The sequence below is a fragment of the Epinephelus moara genome, chromosome 11, assembly GCF_006386435.1.
Source record: "Epinephelus moara isolate mb chromosome 11, YSFRI_EMoa_1.0, whole genome shotgun sequence".
Taxonomy (NCBI): Eukaryota; Metazoa; Chordata; class Actinopteri; order Perciformes; family Serranidae; genus Epinephelus; species Epinephelus moara.
The window spans coordinates 7,559,442-7,585,914 of NC_065516.1; the positions used below are offsets into that span (position 1 = coordinate 7,559,442).

Here is a 26,473-nt window from a genome sequence, read left to right on the forward strand (position 1 = left end):
TCAGTTGACAGCTCTGCTCCTCTCTTCACCCGAGTGTCCAGAACATATGGTCGCAGGTCAAATGATACGACTACAAAGTCAATCATTGACCTGCGACCTAGGCTGTCCTGGTGCCACGTGCACCGATGGACATCCTTATGCTTGAACATGGTGTTAGTTATGGCCAAACTGGCACAAAATGTGTTAAAAATATTTTTATTGTGAACTGGACAAAATAATTGTTTAGTGTATGTCTCAAATGTTAGACCTGACTTAGTCTGAATAAGTATTAAAACAAACTGTGGTGTATTTGTGCAAACAAAGAACAAAGAATCTAGAATTTTCATTTGGATTATTCAGATTAATGATTGGGGACTTCCCATCATACATTTAAATGACTTATTATATGTATATATATATATATATATATATATATATATATATATATAACTGTTTTTTTAATATTAAAAGTTAAAGTGGCTTTAAGATATGAAAATAATCTCTCAAGACAGATTCTGCAATCTACATTGTAGGGGGGGGGGGCTTTGAGTTTGAACGATGCTGCGCTTTAGCCAATCACAATGTAACAATATAACATAAGACTTTTACACAACAGTAGAATTTTCCTCAAAACTTTAACAGGTTAATTTGTTGAATTTTCTGCCATTACAAAGCTGTACACTGATCAGGCTCTCTGCCACATTCACTAGTGGATGGAAAATGTCTGAAGTCACAGTTGATCAGGTACAGTATGTTTTCCCATCATCACAGCTGGAAATGAAGTTTAAGATATTTCAGATCCTCACCATGTTGACCTCTGAGATGCTGTCGATGCTCTCTACCTGCACATCGATGCCCACAGGGATGGCTGCACCTGAAACAACAAAGTCATTTATTTTGAAGTCAATGACATAAACTCATTTATCAAGGCAAAGTTACTGCTAGGAATGGCCGTGTACATCAGATTAGCCTGCAGGGAAACTGTTCTCACACCACTTGAGACATTTTGTAGAAAACTGTTTATCTGCAAGAGTGACCAAAATGACTAGAAAAAGACACAAAACAAACCTTGGAGACACAAATTGACTACAAAGAGGCATAAAACCACAAAAATATGCATAAAGATGACAAAGAGACGCAAAACCAGAAACCACCACAAAGTGTGAGTGGCTTTCTCCTGTGTAGGGAGGTGGTGGGGCCTTTTGCAAATCTGGGTACCCATTGTCTCACAATCCACGCATGAATGTAATGCACATCCTGATTTTGCCAAGTGGTTGTTGTCCTGAGAACAACATTTTGTATGATAGCCCTGGGACAACAACTGCCTCAGCCGATCATTTGTGATGTCATCAAAGAGAGCCCTGCTGTCAGTGCCCTGTAACACAAAATGGCTGTGCAAAGAGAAGCATATTACAAGACGAGATTCCTCTAGTCCGCTACTACAGACATTAAAATATATTTGCTTTTCATATTAATTGTTAGTATTTTGCCACCATGGAAATAAGCTCACATTGGCTTGCAAGGGTGAGCTAACAGCTAGCCAACTGGGGCACTAGCTGCTCTGTATTAACTCCTTGAACATAAGAGAATACTATAACTTTAACTTTTATTCCTGCTCAATTTAGAAAGGCCATTAGTAAAAATGTGTTCTTTGTTTGGATTGTCAAAGGGACAGTGAGTCATAGATGTTTGTTTGGCTGCTAGAGTTAGTGGGCTGGCTGTAGCGAGCTAGCATTAGCATGCCTTTTTTCAGGATTGTGCCCAGTGACAGAAAATATTGCACAATTAAAGTGAGGCTTATGAGGAACCAATCTGAAGTGCATGATACACCAAGAACACCTTTTTATGTGGTGGTCTTTTTCAATGAGCAGTGGGGGAAGTTATTGACATAAATGGTCAAGCAATTGATTAGTAGAAAGCATTACTAGCATGCTAGCTAGTTATCTCTGTTAACCAAACCATGTATGTTCTGAAGTCACCATTGCTTTATTTCTTTTTACATGGTGTTTACATGGTACATGGAATTTTCTCATTTTTCAAATTTTCATACATCATTGAAATATGTGAGACTAACAACATTTTCTTCAGGAATTCAATGTAACAGGTGGTAAATAACTGATCAAATAACAAATGGTCGTTTTAGTGTGAAAATATTCCTTTGATGAGAGAACAGGACATTTCTAGCTGTGTTTGTGGCAACCAAACCGGATATTTTAAGCCAAAACATGATGTTTTCCTAACCCTAACCAAGTGATTGTTGTGCCTAAACCTAACCATCACAATAATCACAATGTTGGCATAACACATAAAGTTTCAGCATATCTGCTACATATGAAACATGAATGTAACATATCTGTTGTTTGCCGAAACGTACAATGCCAACATTTATTCTGGCAATTACGTTGAATTACTGCATAACAGACAATCAATTGTCATAATACATTTCATACAATGTTCAGTAAATAATTTTAGGTGCTTAAGTTGAAGAAAAATGAATGAAGGGGGTAATGTTTTCATAAAATTGTCTGCAACTGTCACTGTTTCTGATATGCTACAGGCAGTGATGTGATTTCCTTTGCAGCATCAAAATCCTGCACTGAAACCTTCAGTAGAGAGTTGTAGTGTCCCATGACAATATACATGTTGCTTCAGAGGCTTTTCCACCCTAACATCAGTAAAACTTTGGTAAAAACACTGTAAATTAAAAAAACAAAGAACAAAAAGACGATTGGCCAGTACAATTAGTGTAAAAGTCCATGGTACAGAAGCATTCAAGGCTCTCTGACTGTAGTTAAAAATCCCCTATTAATCCATGAATCGATAAAGGATTTTTAACTACAGTCAGAGTGCCTGGGATACAGTTTTGGACTGTCTGCCAGTACCATTTTTACACTGAGTGAGCTGCCCAGTCATTTACTTTTATGTAAATCCTCGAAGAGCACCTGATTTATTAATTTATTTTTTTTTTACAATTAATTACGCAGTGCCTTAATCCAGTGCTGCACTCCCCATTTTTCGTCAATGTAAATATAACTTGTTTGGGATAAAACTGGTCCAACATCACTTGTCAGCAGGTCAAAGGTCAGCAGGTCTTTCAGCAGTTTCTGTATCTCTTCAATAACATCATCTGTATCGGCCCTCAAACCTCATTTTTGTGGAACACTGGTAACAACATCCTTTGTCTTTGCCACCAGCTCACCGCAGCCATCAACATCTGTCCTCCACACTCCCCCGCTCCATCCGCCTCATTAGCAGATTAAGCTTGTTTAACCTCTAAACCTGAACAGCCTGATTTGTGCACACAAACAGAGCAGAAATAGCTAAACACAAATCCTCCCCAAAAAAACAAGCTTCAATCATGGCTACTTACTCCCTGTTTTACTGCTCTGCCTCCACAAAGCAATCATGACTTTAGGAAGGAGGTTTTCAGGGACGTTTGTCCACCGACTCCGACGTTGTACGGTGGTCTTTTCTCCTTCGCTAAAAATCTACTCGGCTAATTTTAGGATTTATCCACGTCTGCGGCCTGCAGACTAAGGAGCTCATTCCTGATCCGACCACAAGCATCAGCAGCAATGATTCTACTGTTGACTTAAACTTTAAAACATATCCATCTTTAAGATGTTCCTTACAGTCAATGACAGAAGTTTAACAATGTGGGGAATGCACTGGAAAAATGAGCCATTGTGACCGTCAGCTTCCAGTACTGCTAAATCACTTCTGACAACTGTGAACTTTGTTTTGGGTATTTGCAGCTCAAAAGATGTTGACATTTAGACTAGACTAAAAATGGAATGCTCTTAGACATATAGTACATCATAATTCTTATTTCAACAGTATTTTAGTGAGTTTTCAATGCAAAGCAGGTCCTAACATTAAAATATACTTATTTCAATGATGTGGAGACATAAAGCACTTTTCAAAACAGACGTTACAAAGAACTTTACAGGAAGAAGGACATAAGATAGAAGATATTTCAAAAAACAACCATAATTAAGTGTACAGCACACAAAGTAAAAGTTATAAAAAGTCAAAGAAAAGTCTCACACACTGATTTGCAATGATCTGAAATCTTTTACACTTTGTGGGAGGCTGAGTCCATGAGCAACAACAGGCAAAGCATGGACCTCACCAGAAGTCCTAAGTGGGGCTACCTGCACTGTAGGTCAAAAGTAAAAAAAAAAAAAAAAATCATCCTAGAAGAGACATTTAGACAGCAGCAAAAGGATGGTACTGATGTAATGTGCGATAAGTTTTTGTGAAAGGTCTTGCTGCAGAGCTGTAGACCAACTCGAGGTGAGATAAAGGAAACTTGTAGAGGCAGTCGACTGAGGTGCTGTCTACAAGTTAATAAATTGATGTTTTCCTCCAGATTTTGGCCTCTCTTTTTTACAGGCAAATGGAGTCACTGACACAGACATTTTTTAAAATGTCTTCTGGGGTGCAGATTTTTCAAAATTCCAGTAACTGTTTATCTGAGTGGACATGTCAAACAGAGTGTTTGAGAAAAAAGGACACTATCAATCGACATGTAATCAGCACACGCTAGAAACAACAACAGTGGTGGACTACTGGTTTGCTAACGCTTTGTTAGCACTGCTTGACAGACAGCAACCACTGACTGTGACCCGAGCCAAACCTCGTTCTTTTTTCCTAAACCCAACCACGTGTATGTGTTGGGAAAACACAACTGTAGACTGTATGTAAACGATATATTTCCTGTAAGAATTTAAGTGTATTTTGAAAACAGATAATGCATGTAACAGGCTGAAGTTGACATGCCGTCCCAGAACGTCAACACCTAACACACCCAGGGTACCTTGCACATCATATCTTGACATGGACAGTCAATGACCAAACGTCAATATGTGACGAGGTCGGATTTAAATTTTTTTTAAAACAGAAAAATGTCCGTTTAAAAAAACACAACAACTGTATATGTGTAGACAGGGCCTGAATGACTGTGCTCTGATTTTTGCATGGTCCCTTAGTTGGAGTAAGAATCTAGAAAATGTAGCATACTAGGAGCTCTGTGAGGTTGCATAGCTTTAAGCTACATGCTAACTTCAGCATGCTATACATAATGGTACAAGAACCCCCCCAGTATTCAGAAAGTATCAAATCCCCCCCATTAATGTATACATTGACTATTTTATGCTCCTATAAAAAGCAATACAATTTTGGCACCATATTTATTACAACTTATCCTGGGGGATTGAATGGCAATCCATCTAGTAGCTATTGAGACATTGCACTTTAAACCACCAATGTCAACCTCATGGTAGGTCTAGAGGAAAAAATCAGGGGACCACCAAAGCTGTATAAGATTCATCCTCTGGGGATCATGAATATCTGCAGCAAGTTTCATAGTAATCCTCCGGTAGTAGACCAACGGGGACCACCCTGCTAAAAAGCAAAACTGAGTGATGTTGGAGCTCAACATTAAGCCAGGGGATCAAAAGTTTTCCCAAGAGTTTTTTTTCTTCTAAACTGGGTTTAACATTTTGGACAAACAGAACAATTAAATATGGATAATACTGAGTATTGAGTGAATGACAATATCTGGGCTGATTAAAATAACAGTGTAGTACGAAATGTTGACATTTATTTTTTATTCTTTTCCATTGTGTTTAGCTACATTGAAATGTTGCACTGGAAAAAAAAAAAAGATTGAAAAAAATGTTTTCACTCAGTTTTAACCTACATGCCTGGAAAGGGTTGTCTGTAGTCTTATTGTGCCAGTTACCGAAACCATGTCTGCTGGTTTAGTATGCATAAACACACACACACATATATGTGCAGTCTCACACACCACACATGGGTTTGTGATCTCTGTCTGGATGTGGTTTACCAGGTTACATTCCTGTTTTCACCCTCAGGCCAACAAGAAAAAAAAGATGTCCTCGAAAGTGTCTGTGTGCTTTGTGTGGATGTAAAGTGTGTTAATTCCACTTGAATGTTAGCAGGACGGCAGCTCAATAAACACTTTATTTAATGAAGTTCATCTGACAGCCAGGACCATAAAGCTCCTGCTGCAGCCCGGCTTTGTCCCTGCATGACTTATAAAAACCACCAAGCGGTGCAGACTCAACATTCAGCGTAACCCCGACAACGAGCACTCCTTGGTGGGAAAAACCTGAAATAGAAGGTCACTCACTCTCTCTCTCTTCTCTTTACTGCTTTCTTTTCCCATGTCACACCCAGCAAGAGTATGTTTAAGGCGGTTTATGGAAAGACTCATGCAAAAGGAGGTCAGATCCAACTCTCTAGGTTTATGTGATGCAAAGATACAACATCAACACAAAGCTTTTATATTCAAACAGATTACAGATCTGGTTGTCATTCACCAACACCTCCTGATTTGACAAACATCCTGAACATCAGCTTGCTCACCAAGAAATGCTCAGCAGAGGATGTTCTTCCCTTCGGCAGCCAAGTTAGTGATGGTGCACTTTTACACTATTTACTTTTTAGGACCCTGAGCCGCAACCCAGTCGCCGGAGAAATGTTGGAATTGTAGGTTTAACATAACATTTGTTGTTTTCTAGCATATATGTTGAAACTTTACTTTGACACTTTACATTTTAGCAATGTTGTGGTTAACATGTGGTTAGTGTAAGGTACCAAAACCATTTGGTTACGGTTTGGAAAAGACCATGTGGTGCTTAAAATACAGTTTTGGTGGCAGAATCTGGCTGGAAATGTCTCACTAAAAAACACTTGCTTTCATTGGCACATTTGCTGCTGGAAATGTGGCTAATGTTTCAGTAAAAAAATACATGCTATAACTGCAACTGGATATGCCACAGATGTCTCGTTAAAAAAGCCCACATTTGGCGGCACAATCACAGCTGGAAAAAACCCCAATTGTGGCTTGAAATGCCCCCTATGTTTTGCTAAAAAAACCACCTGTTTTTAGTGGCATGATCGCCACTAGAAATGCTTCCGATGTCTCGTTAAAGGCACCTGCTTTTGGTGGTACAATCGCAGCTGGAAATGCTGCCAGTGTTTTGCTAAAACGCACCCGCTTTTGGTGGCACAAATCCGTCTGTAAATGCTTTCAATGTCTCGCTAAAAAATTGCGCCAACCACCATACCCTCCATCTCCAAGTGACCATGTCAGTTCAAGTTCATGTATCTGTACTATGTCACTTTAGAAATGTTGACATGATACGTATATAATGTTCAAATGTAATGAATCATGGTTTGGAAAAATATTCATTGCCAAAGTTTTCTTCTGTTAACTGGGCTGTGAAACAAGCAGAAGAGATTGCGGCTGATCCATTTTACCCTTGACCCAAATTCTTTGAACAACACCCCACTAGCAGAAGGCTGCGGTCCATCAGGACCAAAATCACACACAACAAAAAACAGTTTCTTTCCAACTGCAGCTGGCCTCATCACTGTTTCCTGGGGCCCACACTGGCATTGACTCCCATCCTGCCCCATACACACTACACATTCAATTTAAGTCTCCAAATATAAGTAATTTCTCAAGAACACACAACTGAATTTTGATCTGCTACTCTCTGGTTTGACTGAGCACTACTTCAACACTGTGGTGGTTAACCCTGCACAACCCTGGGCACGCATCTTTTTCTAATCAGCTGATGTAAACAAGTTGATGAGTAAGTTACTGTTGGGCATTTGTGGCAGAACTACTGCTGCAGTGTTCAAATTACACCGTAGCTTTCTGGGGGGGAGCCCTTCCTTTGGGGGGATGGGTGGTGGAAGGGTACTGTACACATGCATGCACATACATGAATGTTTTTTTGGGTAGCTCATGTTTCTTTCATAGCAGCTGAGCTCTATGTAGCTCCCCCATATTTTGAACCCTGATTGCAGAAGCCTTCAATTCTCTTGTGAAGTGAGTCTTACATTTTTTGGATAAACACACAGCGAGAATAGAAAAAAAATCTCTGTCTCTGACCGTGGGATAGAAAAGAAAAACATTCTATGACATGTTTTTTTTCCCCAGGAAACTGGAGTTGGATGTGGCTGTTCCTGCTTAGCCTGTTTCACTGACAGAGAAAATCAGCTTCAGGTGATCTAATCTCTTTCAGCAGTATTAGGAGCTGTCATCAGTGAGATTAGTTATATGACTGACAGCCTGACTTTGTGTTTGTTTGCATCAGTAAAACAATACTGCTGACTCTTCTGTCTGTGCAGGTGATTCAAGTTAAAGTAAAGAGGTACACTCTGGGTAAAACAAGGACACTTATGTCTGCATTTGGCCCCAAAAGGCAGCAAAACTTTGTTATGTCCTGTTTGTTACTTAATTCAGCTCTGGACTTTGATTTATGTAAATCTGCAACATCTCAGTTAGCGAGCTGCTGCAGAGCGGCAACCCTGGGACTGGAAAATGAAGCCAATGCCCAAGTGCCAAAAACTGCAGTTCCTCTAATGGCCACTTGAGGCTGGGTCCAAGAGTGACTCAATCCCCATAGACTCCCATGTTAAAATGACCAGCTTTACAGCAGTTTACAGCCTGTACAAAAACAATTTTGGTCTACAGCTAATTTCCCCATTCATGACAACTGTACAGGAGGTGAAATTTTATATAGTTAAATAATAACATATTAAAGTTACGCATAATTAAAGGTGTGGCTGCTTTGAGCAACAGGTGGGTGCCTTTTGTCACTTTAAGTCCCTACCACGGCAACAGCAATGGTTAGGTAACATCACGGTACCATAACCCCAGAGTCGCAGAGTGTAAGCATGTGTATTTTCAGCTCATGAAAATTAACTGTAATGTTTTAAGTAGCTAAAAAAATGCTGCTTACCGTTTAGTTGAACTAAAAGGCCCTCTGAGGCAGGGATACTTGACTTGCTTTGATCTGGGGCCACTTTTGCAAGGGCCAGTTGATGAACAAAAATTAATAATATTTACCAGATACAAATGAAAAAAACATTAAAGACTACAGGCCAAATAAGTAAAGACAAATTCATCCATCCATTTACATTTTCCTGTTCTTAACCTTTCGTCAAGTGCTGTCCACACTCATTTTTGCCAATGGACGAATCCAGACAAGTAGCACCGTATGGCTGAGGTGCACACAGGAGTGCTTATAGGATTTAAAGAAATTAGGGGCTTAGCACAGGCCGGGGTGTCCAGGTGTTCCTCCTCTGGCACTTTTTTTTTTAAATAAACCAGCTCTATTTTCATACTCTTTTCTGCCCTCCAGCACCGTATTTTGATTGAAAATGCAAGAAAAAAGTGTGAGTGAACTTATTTTGACTGTGAAATAGAAAATGGTCGCCAGGCCAACCAGTACCCTATCCCAGGCCAAATTTGGCTGTAAGGTGAGAATCACTGCTCTAAGGAGGCAGATGTTCAGTTGTTCTGGTAAGTGTGTTTTGTTTTAATGGTTTTAAGTCTGTTTTTGCTAGCAAACATCAGCATTACTATAATTAACCACAGGAAGCAGTAGCTAAGTGTGAGGGGACCTGGCTTGGGAACCGGAGGGTCGCCTGATTAAGTCCCCATATGGAATTGCCCAGGAGGTGGACTGGCACCTCTCAACCTTCCAGTCCCCCTCTTGGGCACTGCCAAGGTGCCCTTAATCAAGGCATCGAACCCTGAAACTGCTACAGGGGCGCCATACTATGCCTGACCCTGTGGTACGACCACTCCAGCAGGCATGTGTGTAGTGTGTATTAAAGGAGGAATATGGGAAGAGATACATTTCAATGGCCTTGTGAAAAACTGCCTTTGACGATTGACAAATAAAGACATTATAAACATTGTAAAAATGGTAAAGCTGTAAATGCACCGTGCTAACCAAGCTAGTAGCTAAAGTAAGGCTTAGCTCCACCCTCTTGTCCAAATATGGTCACCTCTGGTTTTAAGAATCCAAGATGGGGACGGCCAAAATACTGAACTCAAGGCTTAAAACAGAGTCCACAAACCAGTGGGTGACATTACTGTGGCTATGTCCATCATTCTAAGCGGTCTATGGCTGCTGCAGATTTACATGAATAACACATTCAAATCTCGACTGTGCAGCTTTAAGTATATGGGGTTTTTTGTCGCTAAAATGTTTATGTCCTTTTAAGTCCTTTAATCCCCGAACACAACGCCTGCAGATGGATGAATTCATGCAGTCATAAGCAGCATAATGCAGCATTAAGGTCGCAGGATGTTTCTGTCCAGCCTCAGCCTCAGCCGTATTTTCCGATTCGACTCTCCAATCAAAGAACGTGAATGTCACACTCCTACACAACCCATACTGACTCGACCCGGTCATGTGGAACAGTGGCAGCTTGGCCTGAAACACTGTAATGTAATAAACACTGTAATGTAATAAAAGCTCAGTTCTCAAAATATCTGTAGGTTTCTTAGCCTACACACACACACACACACACACATACACACACACACACACACACACACAGCCTTTATTTACTAAACCTTTAAAGAACCACACCAGCGGTTTTCTATGTTAAAGCACACTTACTAAATATAACCTACTGTATGTTTCACGTCACAACTGACCTTATTTTTGTGTTTTACACTTTAGGATGTGTTCTTGTTACAGCCATCATGTTTCAGGTCATTTATTTTTGTACAGTATCAATTACGTCACATTCTTCTGACAGATTCTCCTTACAACTCTTCAATGAAGGAATGTTGCAAAGTAAATTTACTCAAGTGCTTTACTTAGGTACAAATTCAAGGTACTTTAAGTGAGTATTTTATTCTCATGCTACTTTACTTCTACTTCACAACATCTCAGAGAAATGTTAAACTTAACAATTAACTGACATTGAATTACTTTACAAATAAAGATTTTTGCACGTAAAAAATAGAGTTTATAAAATATGCTTTAAATTACTACTCCTACTACTATTACTACTCACATGTTTATATAAGTACAGCTGATACAATTAGTCAATTAATCAATTAGTCCACCGACAGAGAATTAATTGGAAGCTATTTTGATGGTTAAAGTCATTTTTCATGTAAAAATATTTTATGGTTCCAGCTTCTGGAACCAGATTTAGTAATGTTTCAAACTGTGACAAAGCAATGTTCTGTTGGGAAACCTTGGGCTCTGACATTCACGTGGATCCCACCTGACACGCTCCACCCACCTAAACACCAGTTCAGACCAGGTACGCCCCCTCATGGCACCCTCAAAGGACAAAGGACACCCTCCAGAGGTCCTGTGTCAATGCCTTGACAGGTCAGAGCCAAGTCTGGACCAAGAAGGACCCACCATGGATTGGGGGTACCTCTGGGGTAACAGCACATTCCTCAGATGTTTGAACAGATTGCGATCTGGGGTATCTGAATGCCTTGAGCTCTTTGTCCCATTCCTGGGGTCATTCCTGAGCAGTTTTTGTGGTGTGGTAGGGTGCATTGTCCTGCTAGGGCACCACTGCCATCGACCAGTGCCGTTGCCATGAGGGGGTTTACTTGGTCTGCAACAGTGTTGGGGTGGGTGGAGCACATCAAGTAGCAGCTACATGAATGCCATGACTAAAGGTCTCCCAGCAGAGCATTGCACTGTAACAAGATGATCAATGTTATTGACTTCACCTGCCAGTGGTTTTAATGTTTTGGTTGATCATTGTATATATATGTATGTATATATATATATATATATATATATATGTATAGCCTAACTACAGTAAAAGAAGCACTACCACTCCAAAAAATACTTTGTCACAAGTAAAATTACCACATCAAAAATTTTCCTTGTAGGTTCAGTGTGTAGGATTTAGGGGGACATTTGACAGAATGAATATAGTATAATGAGTATGCTTTTTTTAGTGTATAATCACCTGAAAATAAGAATTGTAGTGTTTTTGTTACCTTACAATGAGCCGTATATGTACATAGTAAGCAGGTCCTCATCCATGGAGTCCTCCATGTTTCTACAGTAGTCCAAAACAGACAAATCAAAAACTGGCTCTAGACAGGGCCATTAGCATTTTTGCTTTGGCCTCTGCAGTTCACAGCCGTGCAGTGAGCTGAGCAGCATTGGAGAAATACTGATTTGTAAGGTAAAACTTCTTTCTTCAGTGTTTTTACTGGTTTAAATCACCTGGTCCATTTGTTTTGTAGAGGAAGAGACCTCTGCAGATAATTCCGTTCCCAGTTAAAACCTCCTGAACAATGAACACCGAAGGAATTCGAACCAGGAGGTCACACATGGCACACTAAAGGTCATGGCTGCGGCCTCGTGCCTATGACCGAATCACATCCGTGACGATATACGAGTATAACATCACTCCCTCTCGTGTGATATTGCTTAAATGTATTAGTATTACAAATATAAAACCACCGTGATTCAAGAATTCATAATAATTAGAAAGAGTCATTAATGACTTTGTTTGCAGTTCCGGGTGTCCTGTCCAGTTTTACAGATGTCCCTTTTATAATGGTGGTTTATGGGGAAAATGCTTTTTGGGCCACGGGGGATTTAATAGCACTGGAATACCGTGGGTGGCCACAGGGAAAAACTGAAAGAATGGCTGAGTGATGCTCTGTAGCTTCGAATTTGATCATTCTTATTTTTTTTTTACCCATCACTCATGAGTCCCCAGACTCTGTTATAGGAAATCATTGAACTGTATTCTATTTTTTTCCAACTACAGCTTCCCATGTCATTGCAAACTGCAATATTAAGTTTCAAGATACTTATTTACATGGCACATTAAAAAACACAGGTTTCTCAAGTGTTTCACAAAGACAGACACAGGCTATGTGTTTGCACATAAGCTAACCTAATGTGTATCAATCTAGGGGTGAATGACACGACAAAGACTGAGACCAACTGTGTTAACTTAACCGCACACGTTAACCACAGCATAAGTTACAACAAATCTGCTACTTAATAATGCCTGGGTGTAACGAATCTGTGGTTTGCAGAGATACAGAATGCCAACATTTTTTCTGACAGTTGGGATGACATACAAGCCGAGGCTTAAACACAATTCAAACCCAGAGGATCAGATAAAAAAAAAAAAAAAAAAAAAAACAGAGTTAAAAACCAGAGGATAAAAGCATGTCTTAAGGCCCATCTCATGGCCTTCAACACACACACACACACACACACACACACACACACACACACATAAAAACAATACGAATATTTAGAGGAGTTATGTGGAATGATTTCCACATGTAAACAGACTTTCAAGTAGGAAAAGTAGAAAAGATTAGTGATGATAATTGGGTGGATTATTTACATGGCTTTGATGACTCATTGCGTGCCAACGGCAGAACCTTAACTTTTTATATCGCCAAACCTGATTTTTTTTTTGATAGGAGTTATTCTGTCAATCAGAGCCAAGATTTGTTACCTGAGTCTAAGGCCAAACAAGGTCACAGGGCGAAGAGCTGCAGCCAAAATATACAAGTGTTTGGAGGAACACCAGCAGAAATACAGGCCCTGGTGGTAAATCAGTTACAAGAATTTGGCCTCATGATGTCTGTCTATAAAAGAACGAGGTGACCCAATGTGAAGTTTGTAGGGATTCATTTAAGTTTACAGACGTCCTCTTAAAGGTTGACCTCGATATAGAAATACTGCCTCAACATGTACAAGAAGTAACAAGAAATGTCACACGATGTATTTCAGGACTCTGGTCCCCTTTGATTCTTTCTCTCTCTCACTCGCACACACACACACACACACACACACACACACACACACACACACGCACACACACACACAAACACACACACACACACAGAGGAGCTAAAGGCTTATCTGAAGCAGAAAAAGCTGAGACTTCCCTTCTGTGTGAAATTATAGTCGGTGGAAATGCCGCAGGGCCGTGGGGCAGACAGTGGTGCTTTTGTTGTCCCACCCTGAACAGACAGACAGGACCACAGACACATGCAGGACGCCAACCAACCATATAGACTGAAAGAGATACGATGGCAACAAGCAGGCTGTGTGTGACTGTGTGGGTCAGAAACATTTACTCATGTACTGCATACTTCTAAAAGTACATGAGTCCTTTCCTCTCATGCTACTTTATACTTGTACTCCACGACATCTCAGAGGGAAATATTGTACTGTTCACTGCACTAAATGACAGCTTTAGTTACTTTAAAAATCAAGGTTTTTACCATACGACATTCAAACGATCAATTAAAGCAGCTGCGCTCAGTGGGCGCTCCTTCATTAATATTCATATGCTTCGTTAACTACGTTTTTACACACAAAAAATATAAATTAAGTTACAATTAAACTACTATTGTGTAGTTTTATGCTTTTTACTTAAAGGAACGGTGTGTAGGGTTTAGTGGCATCTAGCAATGAGGATTGCAGATTGCAACCAACTGAAACTTATCCAGTGTGCCATGTGTGACCTCCTGGTTCGAATTCCTTTGGTGTTCATTGTTCAGAAGGTTTTAACTGAGAATGGAATTATCTGCAGAGGTCTCTTCCTCTACAAAACAAATGGACCAGGTGATTTAAACCAGTAAAAACACAAGTTTTACCTTACAAATCAGTATTTCTCCAATGCTGCTCAGCTCACTGCAGAGGGGCTGTGAACTGCAGGGGCCAAAGCAAAAATGCTAATGGCCCTGTCTAGAGCCAGTGCCAAAGCAAAAATGCTAATGGCCCTGTCTAGAGCCAGTTTTTGATTTGTCTGTTTTGGACTACTGTAGAAACATGGAGGACTCCATGGATGAGGACCTGCTTACTATGTAGACATATACGGCTCATTGTAAGGTAACAAAAACACTACACACTACACACTGAACCTACATAGAAAATTTTTGATGTGGTAATTTTACTTGTGACAAAGTGTTTTTTGGAGTGGTAGTGCTTCTTTTACTCTAGTTATGCTATATATATATATATATATATATATATATATATATATATATATACATACATATATATACAATGATCAACCAAAACATTAAAACCACTGGCAGGTGAAGTCAATAACATTGATCATCTTGTTACAGTGCAATGCTCTGCTGGGAGACCTTTAGTCATGGCATTCATGTAGCTGCTACTTGACGTGCTCCACCCACCCCAACACTGTTGCAGACCAAGTAAACCCCCTCATGGCAACAGCACTGGTCGATGGCAGTGGTGCCCCAGCAGGACAATGCACCCTGCCACACCACAAATACTGCTCAGGAATGACCCCAGGAATGGGACAAAGAGCTCAAGGCATTAACTTGGCGTTCAGATACCCCAGATCGCAATCTGTTCAAACATCTGAGGAATGTGCTGTTACCCCAGAAGTACCCCCAATCCATGGTGGGTCCTCCTTGGACCTGACTTGGCTCTGACCTGTCAAGGCATTGACACAGGACCTCTGGAGGGTGTCCTTTGTCCTTTGAGGGTGCCATGAGGAGGGGTACCTGGTCTGAACTGGTGTTTAGGTGGGTGGAGCGTGTCAGGTGGGATCCACGTGAATGTCAGAGCCCAAGGTTTCCCAACAGAACATTGCTTTGTTACAAGATTATCAATGTTGTTCACTTCACCTATCAGTGGGCCCTGTTTTCTTATGTTTTTGTGTCTAAGCGACTAATGAAGACAACAATTTTTGAAATTATTCCAGTACTGAGAGAGAACAGTGCAGGTGGCAGCAACAAAACAGGCTGCAATGTAACCACTCAGGGCATGTTTGCACTGTCAATGTATGTACACTAAAAGTGCTTCTATTTTCCACTGACAGACTCAGATTGTTATTTTAAATGTCTGACACAGAAATAAAAACATTCTTCTTTATCTTTCACTTTATCTAGTCTGTTTGTTACTGTGTCTTACCAGGTCTCACAAACAGACCGAGCAAGTGAAAAGTAAAGAAAAACATTTGATTTGTCTGTAGGGGTCATTTCCATGATGTTGTTAGAAACTCATAATAACAATCTGAACCTGTCAGTGGCAGAAACAAGCACTTTTAGTGGATGTAAAATGTTGGTGTGCTATTGCCCCTTGCAGTCTGTTTTGCTTCTGCCAGTTTCAATGGTCTCGCTCTATACCATAGATGGATTATTGAACATGCCCCCTGAACCTTTACTTGCAAAATGTCAAATATCAAATTAGCACATACCAACCAGTGCCCAGGGGCCCGTTGCCTCATAATCTGCCCATGCTCAATACTGTCCAATTTCAAAAATAGTTTTCCCATTATTCACTTAGACACAAAAACATAGAAAAATATAGCCCAGGTTGAAAAACAACTAAGTTTCCTGTTAAGTTAAAGCAGCAAGTATTTTATCTTTTGTCTTCACAGTTGTAAGGTCAACAGTAAAGATACTCTAGTCATGTTAGTAATTAGCGTAATGTGTAGTTATGTGATGGACCAAAGCAGCATCTTGTCAGTCGAGCCTGGTTCAACTCCATTGTCAGACCACCGTGCTTTTCTCCCCCGCAGGGATCACATTTAGGTGAACTGCTTCGTGCATACAGCCTGAGGTTAGAAAGGTTTGTGGTCACGGCTAAATGAAACATTGACTGTTGGTATAAACAGGATTCAAACTGTGGTCTCCAGTTTGTACAGCCAAATCATTGATCCTGACCTGAGAGATTTTTACACTCATTATTTTAACGACCATGACAGGATGCATGTCACCAAATTGTAAACATAGATACAAGTTTTTGAACAAAGGACAATGCTGTCATTTTTCTGCTGATGACAGTTTCTTCCTTTCATTCTTCCACTGATCGTAAAAATTGAATATCAAGTTTTTATCAAAACTAAACTCTCTTCACCATGATGACGTCTGCTATGGACTGGAAATCCTGGAAATACCTGCACTTCTTACTTTAAGGGACAGTTCACCTCAAAATCAAAAATACATATTTTTTGTCGCATCTGTAGTGATATTTATTAATCAAGATAATTTTGGTGTGAGCTGCTGAGTGTTGGAGATATCAGCCACAGAGATGCCTGCCTTCTCTCCAGTAGGCTATAATGGAACTAGATGGCACTCAGAGCGCCAAAAAAGTACATTTACAAGTACAACTCAGCATCAATGTCTCTTTCCAGAAATCATGACCTGGTTACTTAAGATAATCCACAGACCTGGTTGTGAGCAGTTTCATATAGGAACTATTTTCTCTCCACCAAACTACACCTGCCAACCGTATCACAGTGCAGAAGGAAGCATGTATCTAATGCTAGCTCACCTAGCACCTAGGGTGTAACAATTAATCAGTCAGTCTTGATTGATATATTGATTTTATAATCAAAGATCCAACATCATCAATGTAAAGTGAAAACATAGAACCATATCATTGTCTTAAGGATATGTCTTTATTTAAAAGTTTTGTGTCACCGACAAACAGCTCCTGCCAGAAATTGGCAAGTAGCCAAGGCAAAGATAATGAGGACAACATTATTTACTTGGGAATAAATCAGCAGTGTTGAAACATTATGGATTTAAGAGACAATTTTAAACTCCTTTCTAAACAGTGCTGTTATGAAATAAATACTCAGGAAACACGTCATACCTGCCTGGCCAGCTATCTCACTCCTCATTCTTGCAAAAGCAACACTGGCTACTCTGTTTCAGTAACATAAGCTGAAAAACATGCTTTTCTGGCAGAGAGTCCTGAAGGTTAACTTATCTTAGCTAATGGAATCGAATAAAAATCAAATGTGGCAGATTTTGTGATGTTGGCAAATATTGTATTGTTCAAAGAATCGATAATACTTACCTGTACTAGCCCCACTTGGCTGGCTAACGTTATGCTCAGCCGAGAAGGATACCATCAATGTTTACATCTCACACTTTAAAAACCAGAGCCTACCAAAACACGAGAGGCTACAGAGATATTGATTTATTTAATGTGTGTGTGGAAAGTTACCAATGAGTCATTAAATAATTGCCCTTGAGGAAAAAAAGTACAACACTTCCTTCAGAAATATGAAAGAGTTCCAAGAATTTAACGACTCAAGTAACAGAACCTTAAAAAATATGGGTAAATGTACTTCATTTAACTGCCTTCTGTAGGTAACAATTAATATCTCTTAATGTAAATACACAGAGATATCTTTAAATCTACATTTATCTCCTCATGAGCTTTTAGTTCATGCACTGATATTTTAATCCACAGTGTCTTACATAGAAAAACATTTGCCATTTAATAGGAACTGCGTCTGCATGCAGCTATTGTTGTGTGTTTGATACTGATGATCTTCATTGCAGACGTCAGTTTGTTTCCCACCCCCCCATCTGCTCCAGACCTGGAATATAATCCAGATTAATGCACACGAATCCCCCCCGACTCACACAATACACACAATACACACAATACACACACACACACACACACACACACACACACACACACAGAGTCACTCATTATATTGCCAAAAAACATACACATGGACACACAATCACATTCGAGTGAGCACACAGAGTCCTACTGTGTTTCAAATGCACTAATGCTTACACACACACACACACACACACACACACACACATACACACTTGGCTGCCACACGATGGTGTAATCTGGGTCATTGTTGGTGATTTTTGGATTGACACATCTGTTGTCTGGGTGACCTAGTGCCCATCATCACATCATCAAACCATAGCGTACGCGTCATCAGCGTGGGACAAGGGCTGATTCTCTCTGTTGGACGATGTGTGAGCAAGCGGATTAAATCATCAGGGATAAAATGAGGTGTGCCTTTGTGTGTTTGTGGGGGGCTTGTGTTGCCATCTTTGTGAGGACCAATGTCAGTTTTAAAACAGATTAGAAAAGAATCTATAAAAAATAATAAATAACAACAGATTTTAAAAAAATGGTTGGATCAATAGAAATGGTGATACATATAGGGAAATACTTACCTGCACATTACAGGTAAAATGGAATAATACCAATTATATTCATAATGTTAAGGTTAGAATTAGGTTTAGCTTAGGGGTGGGTTAAGAGAGGGGCAGACTACGTATTTTGTGGTGAACAGGCACTAGTAAAATTCATGATAAACCTCTTCTAATCATAAAACATCTTTATCCTCCTGAGACCCAAGCTTTAGTTTGTGATGGATTTTTAATATCTTCTTGCTATTTGGGATAAGTAGAATCTGATAAGAAACTCAGCATTGTCTTTGAACAGTAAGCAGGTTTTTTTTAATGATGTGGGTTTACTTTTAATAGTCACAAGTGTTTGACAAAGTATAAAACAGTTTATTCTATTGCCTGAACAGTGCTGTGCAAAATCCAAATTACAAGCAATGTAACATTTGTTCAATGTTTTGTAACATGTTAGGGGTCATAATTCGACACAAAAACTGTTCAAAACTCCTCATTCCAGCACCTGAACATGGCTGTGCAAAAACAAAATTTCAAATAATGGAACATATCCAAGAGGCTCATTATTTGTTCATCTTGTAACTCTGTATGAATCTTTATCGCTCAATACTTCAAGCTAGGAACAGTCTGTCACAACTAACTGGCCTGCTGCGATAATACAATAATAAAGTCCCAATGTCCTCCAACGAGTACTTCCTAATATACAAGGTCTCAGTTTGTTACTATTGCTAAAACTGGTCAAACTTGTATGCCATATTAAACTACATACTTTATTAAGCGCAAATAAACAAGTTTTAACCATAACAGTTAATCTGGTTTTGTACCTTGTCCATTTTTGTGTTGAGATCGGCTGGGCTGTAGACTGACTTGGCAAAGATGGCCGCCATCTTGTTTTCACATAGATTAGTGTATTGTGCTTTTGCTACCATTAGATGGCACAAAAAAAAGTGTCCATGGATGAGGACATCAGGTCTCAGTTAAGCAGAATGACGTATAAGGTGCAGCAATTACAAAATTGAATGTCTTCATGTGAGGACAAAGGGCCGCAAGAGGTTAAAAAAAAAATCCCAAACCAGAACTGGCCCAACCAGTTAAGTTGCTGTTTACATCCATGTCATCCAAATATGGATGTTGCTGCAAAGAAGCTACATATTCTAAAACATGGATGCTTCAGATACGCTGCGCCCCTCGGCAGCACAGAAGATCTATACAAGCAGCACTGTTTCAAGATGTGCACCCAAGATTAGTGTCACCAATTCAGTATCTGATCAAATGTCTCCCCTTCTGCTAATGAATTATGACATTGAGTAATGACCAGGGAAGCTGACCTTTGACCCTTTGGATATAAAATTCCATCACTTCATCATTTTACCCTATTAGACATTTGCATGAAATTTTGTCATAGTTAGTGTATGCATTCTTGAGTTATGGTGACATACTGTACACGTACGTATACAGTGACCTTTGATCACCAAATTCTAATCAGGTCAGCCTTGATGCCAAGTGGACGTTTGTGCCAAATTTGAAAAAATTCCCTCAAGACATTCGGGAGATATCCTGTTCACGGGAGCAGAGGCAGCTGGCTAGGGTAATGCTAGCCAGTATAAAGACACTTAAAGGGTGGAATGTTTGTAAAAAAAAAAAAAAAAAAAGTCGGGTAAGGGTAAGACATTTAGTTGTGTTAGTAAAAAGGGAACACCCCCTGAATTAAGAATTCTAGTAAATTATCTCCCTGGCCAAGAAAAGTTCAGCCAGTATTTGTGAACATGAGGTACTCTCTCTTAAGCCAGAAACCAGAGAAGTAAGTTTCAGACCTGTGATGTGTGAGAAACAATGAATTGGAGACTGATTTTTTAGACCCATAGTGTTTGTTTTCTCTTATATACCCAAATGAGATTTATTTTGTTGTAGTGTTCTCAGTTCTGAAACAGAAAATGTCCCCAGAACATTCCCCTGGGTGCTCTCAGCGTCATATAGAACATCTTTCACAATTCACTGTCTGTGGAGCAGCTTTATAGCCCATGACATCGAACAGTTGAGCTTAGCACTCTAATTTGTGGATTTTGGAGAAAGTTGTTCTGTTTACCAATATCTTAAGACTGTCGTAGATCATAGGAATAACATTTATACATTTTGAAAATGGGTGTAGTTCCCCTTTAAGGTAAGGGACTCGGGAATGCATTTTGTCAGTGAGAGTCCTCACAAGTATAGAAAAATTGTCTTTTAGTGTGTGCGTGTGTGTGTGTGTGTGTGTGTGTGTGTGTGTGTGTGTGTGTATCTGACCTCCAAAGCCTGGTCTCATGGCAAAGTCATGCTCCTCGATCCTCAGCAGCTGTTCAGTTTTTATCAGCAGTGTTTTGGTGCTGTCCTGTCTCTTCAGCTTGTAGTCAATACGTCTGCATAGACAGCACACGCGCACGCACGCACGCACGCACACACGCACACACGCACACACACACACACACAGTGTGATGATTGATTAGTTGGTTTATTAAGGGTGTAATTGCAGGTTTTGATTACTGAAAATACAGTTTGTGGTTTTCCCTCCCTCTCTCCCTCCCTGCCGCTCACTCTCATCCTGCTAGAACCATAACCTTAATCAAAGGCATGGAGCAGCTCCATGAACAAATAAACACACGTGTGCACAAGTTCTCTGTCGCACAAACAAAGCCTTGCATTATGTTCCGGGAGCTGAATTATCCGCAGAGGTCTCTCCCTCTCCAAAACAAACAGACCAGGTGAATTGAACTGGTAAAAACACTGAATAAAACAGTTTCATTTAACAAATCAGTGTTTTTCTGATGCTGCTCGCCACAGATTGGCTACTAACTATGGTGGTCAACCAGAAACACTAATGACCCAATCTAGAGCCAGTGTCTGGATAATCTGTCCTCGGCTACTATAGAAACATGGTGATGCAACATGGCGATCTTCGTAGACGAGAACCCACTCCCATGTAGATATAAACAGCTCATTTTAAGGTAACACTTTCAGGTGATTATACACAATAGAAAACATACTTATTGTATTATATTCCATTTCTGCCATATATCCCCCTAAATCCTACACACTGGACCTTTAAGTGAAGGATGTAAATACTTCCTCGTCCATTTACTTATTGGGGAAAAAACTGACCACGTGAATTACATACCTTGCACCAGACCATAATATAGATAGACAACAATTGCAGAGGATGTAATTGAAATGTGAAACAAACAAATAAAATGTGTTTTTTTTTTTTTAACAGAGTTTGGCTGGAAGCTCATCACAAATCTTTTGTTTAAAGAGATGCAAAGCTAGGATTTAGAGTATTTTTGTCAAAATGTTTTTATTACAAGGTTTACACTTTGTCACTGTCTTTCAGGAGCTTTCGACCACAACTTGCAACCTTCATCAGCAGTCACCGTGGCGTGGAGAAAGTGTAGCTGTTATCACATGACCTAATTAGGTGACGTTGGTCACGTAATGGTTTTATATCAGGTGTGATGAAGACCTCTGTCCCTGTTCAAAGCTGGTTCCTGGTCTTGGACACTAAAGAGGACCATAATATGTCCTGAAAGAAAAAGGAAGTGGACTTGAATGAACTTCAAAGCTCAACACTCTGAGGATGCTTTACATAACCAAATGTGACATTACATCCTGTGTGTTTTCAGCAGCAAAGAAAACCAAGAAATGTAAACTTCATATCTGCTTGTCGACAGTGTTTGAGTGTTTGGTGTGTGGTGACGTCCTCAGGCAACATAGAGTAAACATGCTGTGAAGTTAAACAAACTGTAAACTTCTATATATGTCTGACATTCAACCAGGGAAACACTGACCAGATGCAGAAGGTATAATTACAGCCTAAACACGGCTGCCTCTCTGCTGCAATACATGCTGCACTCTGTGTGTGTCTGTGTGTGTTTAAAGGGAATACAAACACACACGTGCGGTGCACAGGTGAACACAAAGTGGGAAAAAAGATAAAAGCTGTTTGAGAGCAAAAGCTGATGGATGAAAAGCCTGTTTGAAAGTCGCACACCTTGACACACACACAGACACACACACAGACACACACACACACACATTTGGGCTCCTATTATTGTGAGGTCGGACAGCGTGTTTGAGCCAAATCCTGTCTCCATAATCCCTTAAATTAACCTTGAAACAAACACTACAATCCCCTCAAACAAACCAAAATCAACAATAATCTCATACCCTGAAGCTAATTCAAACAAGCTCAACACTTCCTTTTAAAGCAGATTTTCTTTGAGTTATTTTGAGCGTAAGTATTCAGGTCCTTAACTTTAGGTAAAACTACTAATACCACCCTGTAAAAATGCTACATTACAAGTAATTGTTCCCTCAATAAAAGTGTGTAAGCATAAACAGTAAAATGTAGTTAAATTATAAAATTTTAAAACTTCCCTAGTGACTGTTATACCATTTTATATACTGATTTTTCAGCAGAGGTAGTGCCTCAAAAAGCATTTTTTTTTTTTTTTTTAAACTGAGACATGCTTTGTTTCCAGCAGGAACTGCACTCTGTATTTTAAGGCAAAACACGATCTCCTTCTAACCATAATTAAGTGGTTTTTGTGCCTAAATGTAACCACGTGTTAACCACAGAGTTGTTGAAACATAGAGTTACAGCATATCCACTTGATAAACACTGTAATGTTTCCATGGCAGAAACTCAGAATGCCAACATTTTTTCTGGAGACTGGGTTGCAAAAAAAGACTTGACCAAATGACTTTCTGTCAAACGACTTACTGTTTAATCATGTTATCATTTCAGCTGTACTTGTATAAACTGCTGGGAAGTTTAATTTATAACAAAACATATTTTTAAAACTCCTCATATGTTTTGTGTGTAATGTATGGACTTGGTAAATGGACTTGCACTTGAATAGCTCATTTCTAGTCTTCTGACCACTCAATGCACTTTTTCCACAAATTCACCCATTCACACACACATTCACACACAGGTAGCCAAGGCTTCCATACAAGCTACCACCTGCTACTCAGGCAATTTTAGGTGTAGTATAGTGCCCAAGGATAGGGACTGGAGGAGCTGGGATTGAACCGCTGATCTTACGATTGATTAATGAATGGCCCACTCTACTTCCTGAGCCACAGCCTCCCTGTGTAAAAATTCTGATCTGTAAAATTACTAAAGCGTTCATACATATATGTTGTGGAGTAGCATGAAATGGAAATACTCAGGCGAAGTACAAGTAAAAGAACAGTGTGTAAGATTTAGCGGGATTCAGTGGCATCTAGTGGTGAGGACTGTAGATTGCAACCGGCTGAAACCTCTCTATGTTGGAATTCCTTTCAGTGTTCATTGTTCAGGATATTTTTACCGGAACTGAATAATCCGCAGATGGTTCTTCCTCTCCAAAACAAACAGACCAGCTGATTTAAACCAGTAAAAACACTGAATAAAGCAGATTCACATTACAATTCAGTGTTTTTCCGACACTGTTCGTCACTGAGGGGCTACTAACTACTGGCCCTATCTAGAGTCACTATTTGGTTTGTCTGTTCTGGGCTACTGTAGAACAACATGGCAGTGAAACACGGCCATCTACGTAGACAAGAATCTGCTCCATATGTAGATATAAACAACATACAAAGATGATGAAAACATGCCGATTTTTACTGTCAGATGATTATACACTAAAGAAAATATACTAATTATGTTATATTCCATTTCTGCATATATATATTCCCTCAAAATCCTGCACACTGGACCTTTAAGTACAGTATTGGAGTAGATGTTCTAAATTAAACCACTGACACATTTCTGTCACTTTGCTTTAATCCCTGAGCTGTGTCTGCTCTGTATTTCCCACAGATCACCTGTCATTCAAACAATGAGCCGGGTGTTGACATGAGACAGTGGATCAACGCTATATTGTTTTTCTCACTGTTGCTGCACACACACACACACACACACACACACACACACACACACACTGGCTGTTTTGTTCAACAACTACTTTGACAGTTGAATGTGAACTGAAGCCAGAGTTCAGTTAACATCTTACTAATAAACAAGCTTTTATTGCAGAGACAAAATGGGTGTGCAATAAGTAATAAAATCTTAAAATGATTTGCAACAAGCAGCAACAGGTTTCAAATAAAACATTTTGTATGGCACCAAACTCAGTTTAAATATTTCCAGTTAGATACAACAACTTTATTGTCTCTCTTTTAAAAATCTGTTTTCCCACCTTAAACAAAAACAGCTTTTATGTTCTTTATTGCAGTTATTGAATTAAAATAAATATTTTCCCTCCTCTAACAACTCGTCCTAAAGCTACACCTGGATAATGAATTTATTACAATTTAATGCTTCCTGGATGTTTTTACAGGTAGTTCACTTTGTTAATTATCATCAATATTTTTGTTAAAAATAACCATTTGCACAGCACAAGGGGGGTTTATATGTTTTTCATAGAAAGTTTTGATGAGAATCTATTCAGTGTTTCTACTTGCTGACACAACATGTTGAGGAACTGCAGCTGCATTCATTCACTCATTCATCCTTTCCAACAGGAGCTCCAGGAAAGCTGCGTTTTTTCCTATTAGACAAATAAAACCTGTCTGAGCAGCACTTTCTTTGCCAAAAGCTGATTTCAAACTTGCAGAGGTCAGTAACTCAGCTGTGAGCAATAAAAACAGCACAGTCAATTAAAATCTGAACTAAAACTAAAACTATAATTACATTTAGGGAAAAATTTTGTTGTGGTCTCATTTCTTCACATAAAAGAAGTGTTTGAGGTCATTTGTGGTTTTTACGTGAAACAGGGAAGTGGAAGTGATCAAATTATGGGAACCTCTGTGTGACCTTTTTGTTAGAGGTGGAACTGCAGCTTCCTGACAAACCACAGAATATTCTGTATAGTAATTAAATGTAGACAGGCACTGAATAGCTGATGCTACATAGAAACTGCAGCTTCCTGTAGCGTTTAAAGATGTCAAGGAGGCATAACTGGATCCTCAAGTTTTGAGCTATTGATTGATCAATATGGTGATGAAAACCCTTTGAGGTTGAATCTAGTCTGCATTTTACATCAATATAAACTGAATAAAGACTTTTAATATAACTTTTGTCTTTGCTCTAACTACTAGTGTCTGAGGGGTATCATGATCTGGATTTTTTTTTTACCTTCAAAGGCACCTCACAGTTCTCATTTTACAAATTCAAGGTGCTTGGACTTAATTCTAAAATATACATTTACCTGCCAACGTTTAGTTTTCAAAATACATAAAATATTTTCACTGATAGTCTGTCCTTTGATGCTAAAGGTCGATATTGCCAATGTATCCTTCAACGCCGTGCTTGTGCCACTTGGAGCCGATATGCTGGCTCGCATTATTCTCCCCACCGTGCCCTACATAACAATCCTTCCTACAGGCTTTGCACAGGGCATGGCCACTATACCGGTGGCTGGCAGATATAAAAGGAAACTGTTCAGTCCAACACTGCTTAGATTTGCAGGTGTATATAGATTTTTCCTAGCCTGCTATTTATATAGCTTACAGCAACAATAACTTCACTAGCCTGTCTGCGTTGCCTGACTGTGTTGCCTGTCTGCCTGTGTAGAGAGCAGCTGCTCTCACACCCCTTGAGTTTGGTTGTGAGTTACCAGTTGTAACCCAATTACCAGAAAAAAAAAATATTGGTATTCCACGTTTCTGAACACCACAGATATGTTGCATTTGCACGTTATTATGTAGCAGATACAGTAC

The 26,473-nt window shown here is 39.5% G+C and overlaps 1 protein-coding gene across 2 annotated transcripts in view; it reads right to left on the reverse strand.

Annotated features, from left to right (window-relative positions):
* Positions 1 to 26,473, reverse strand: part of LOC126397736 (gamma-aminobutyric acid receptor subunit rho-3-like) — a 59,750-nt gene that overhangs the window by 15,265 nt on the left and 18,012 nt on the right. For both annotated transcript variants that reach the window (XM_050056688.1, XM_050056687.1), the window contains 2 exons: positions 21,017 to 21,129; positions 786 to 853 (listed from right to left, as the gene is read on the reverse strand). In XM_050056688.1, coding sequence (XP_049912645.1) covers positions 786 to 853; positions 21,017 to 21,035 — 87 coding nt within the window. In that variant the 5' untranslated portion in view covers positions 21,036 to 21,129. The remainder of the gene's footprint in view (positions 1 to 785; positions 854 to 21,016; positions 21,130 to 26,473) is intronic.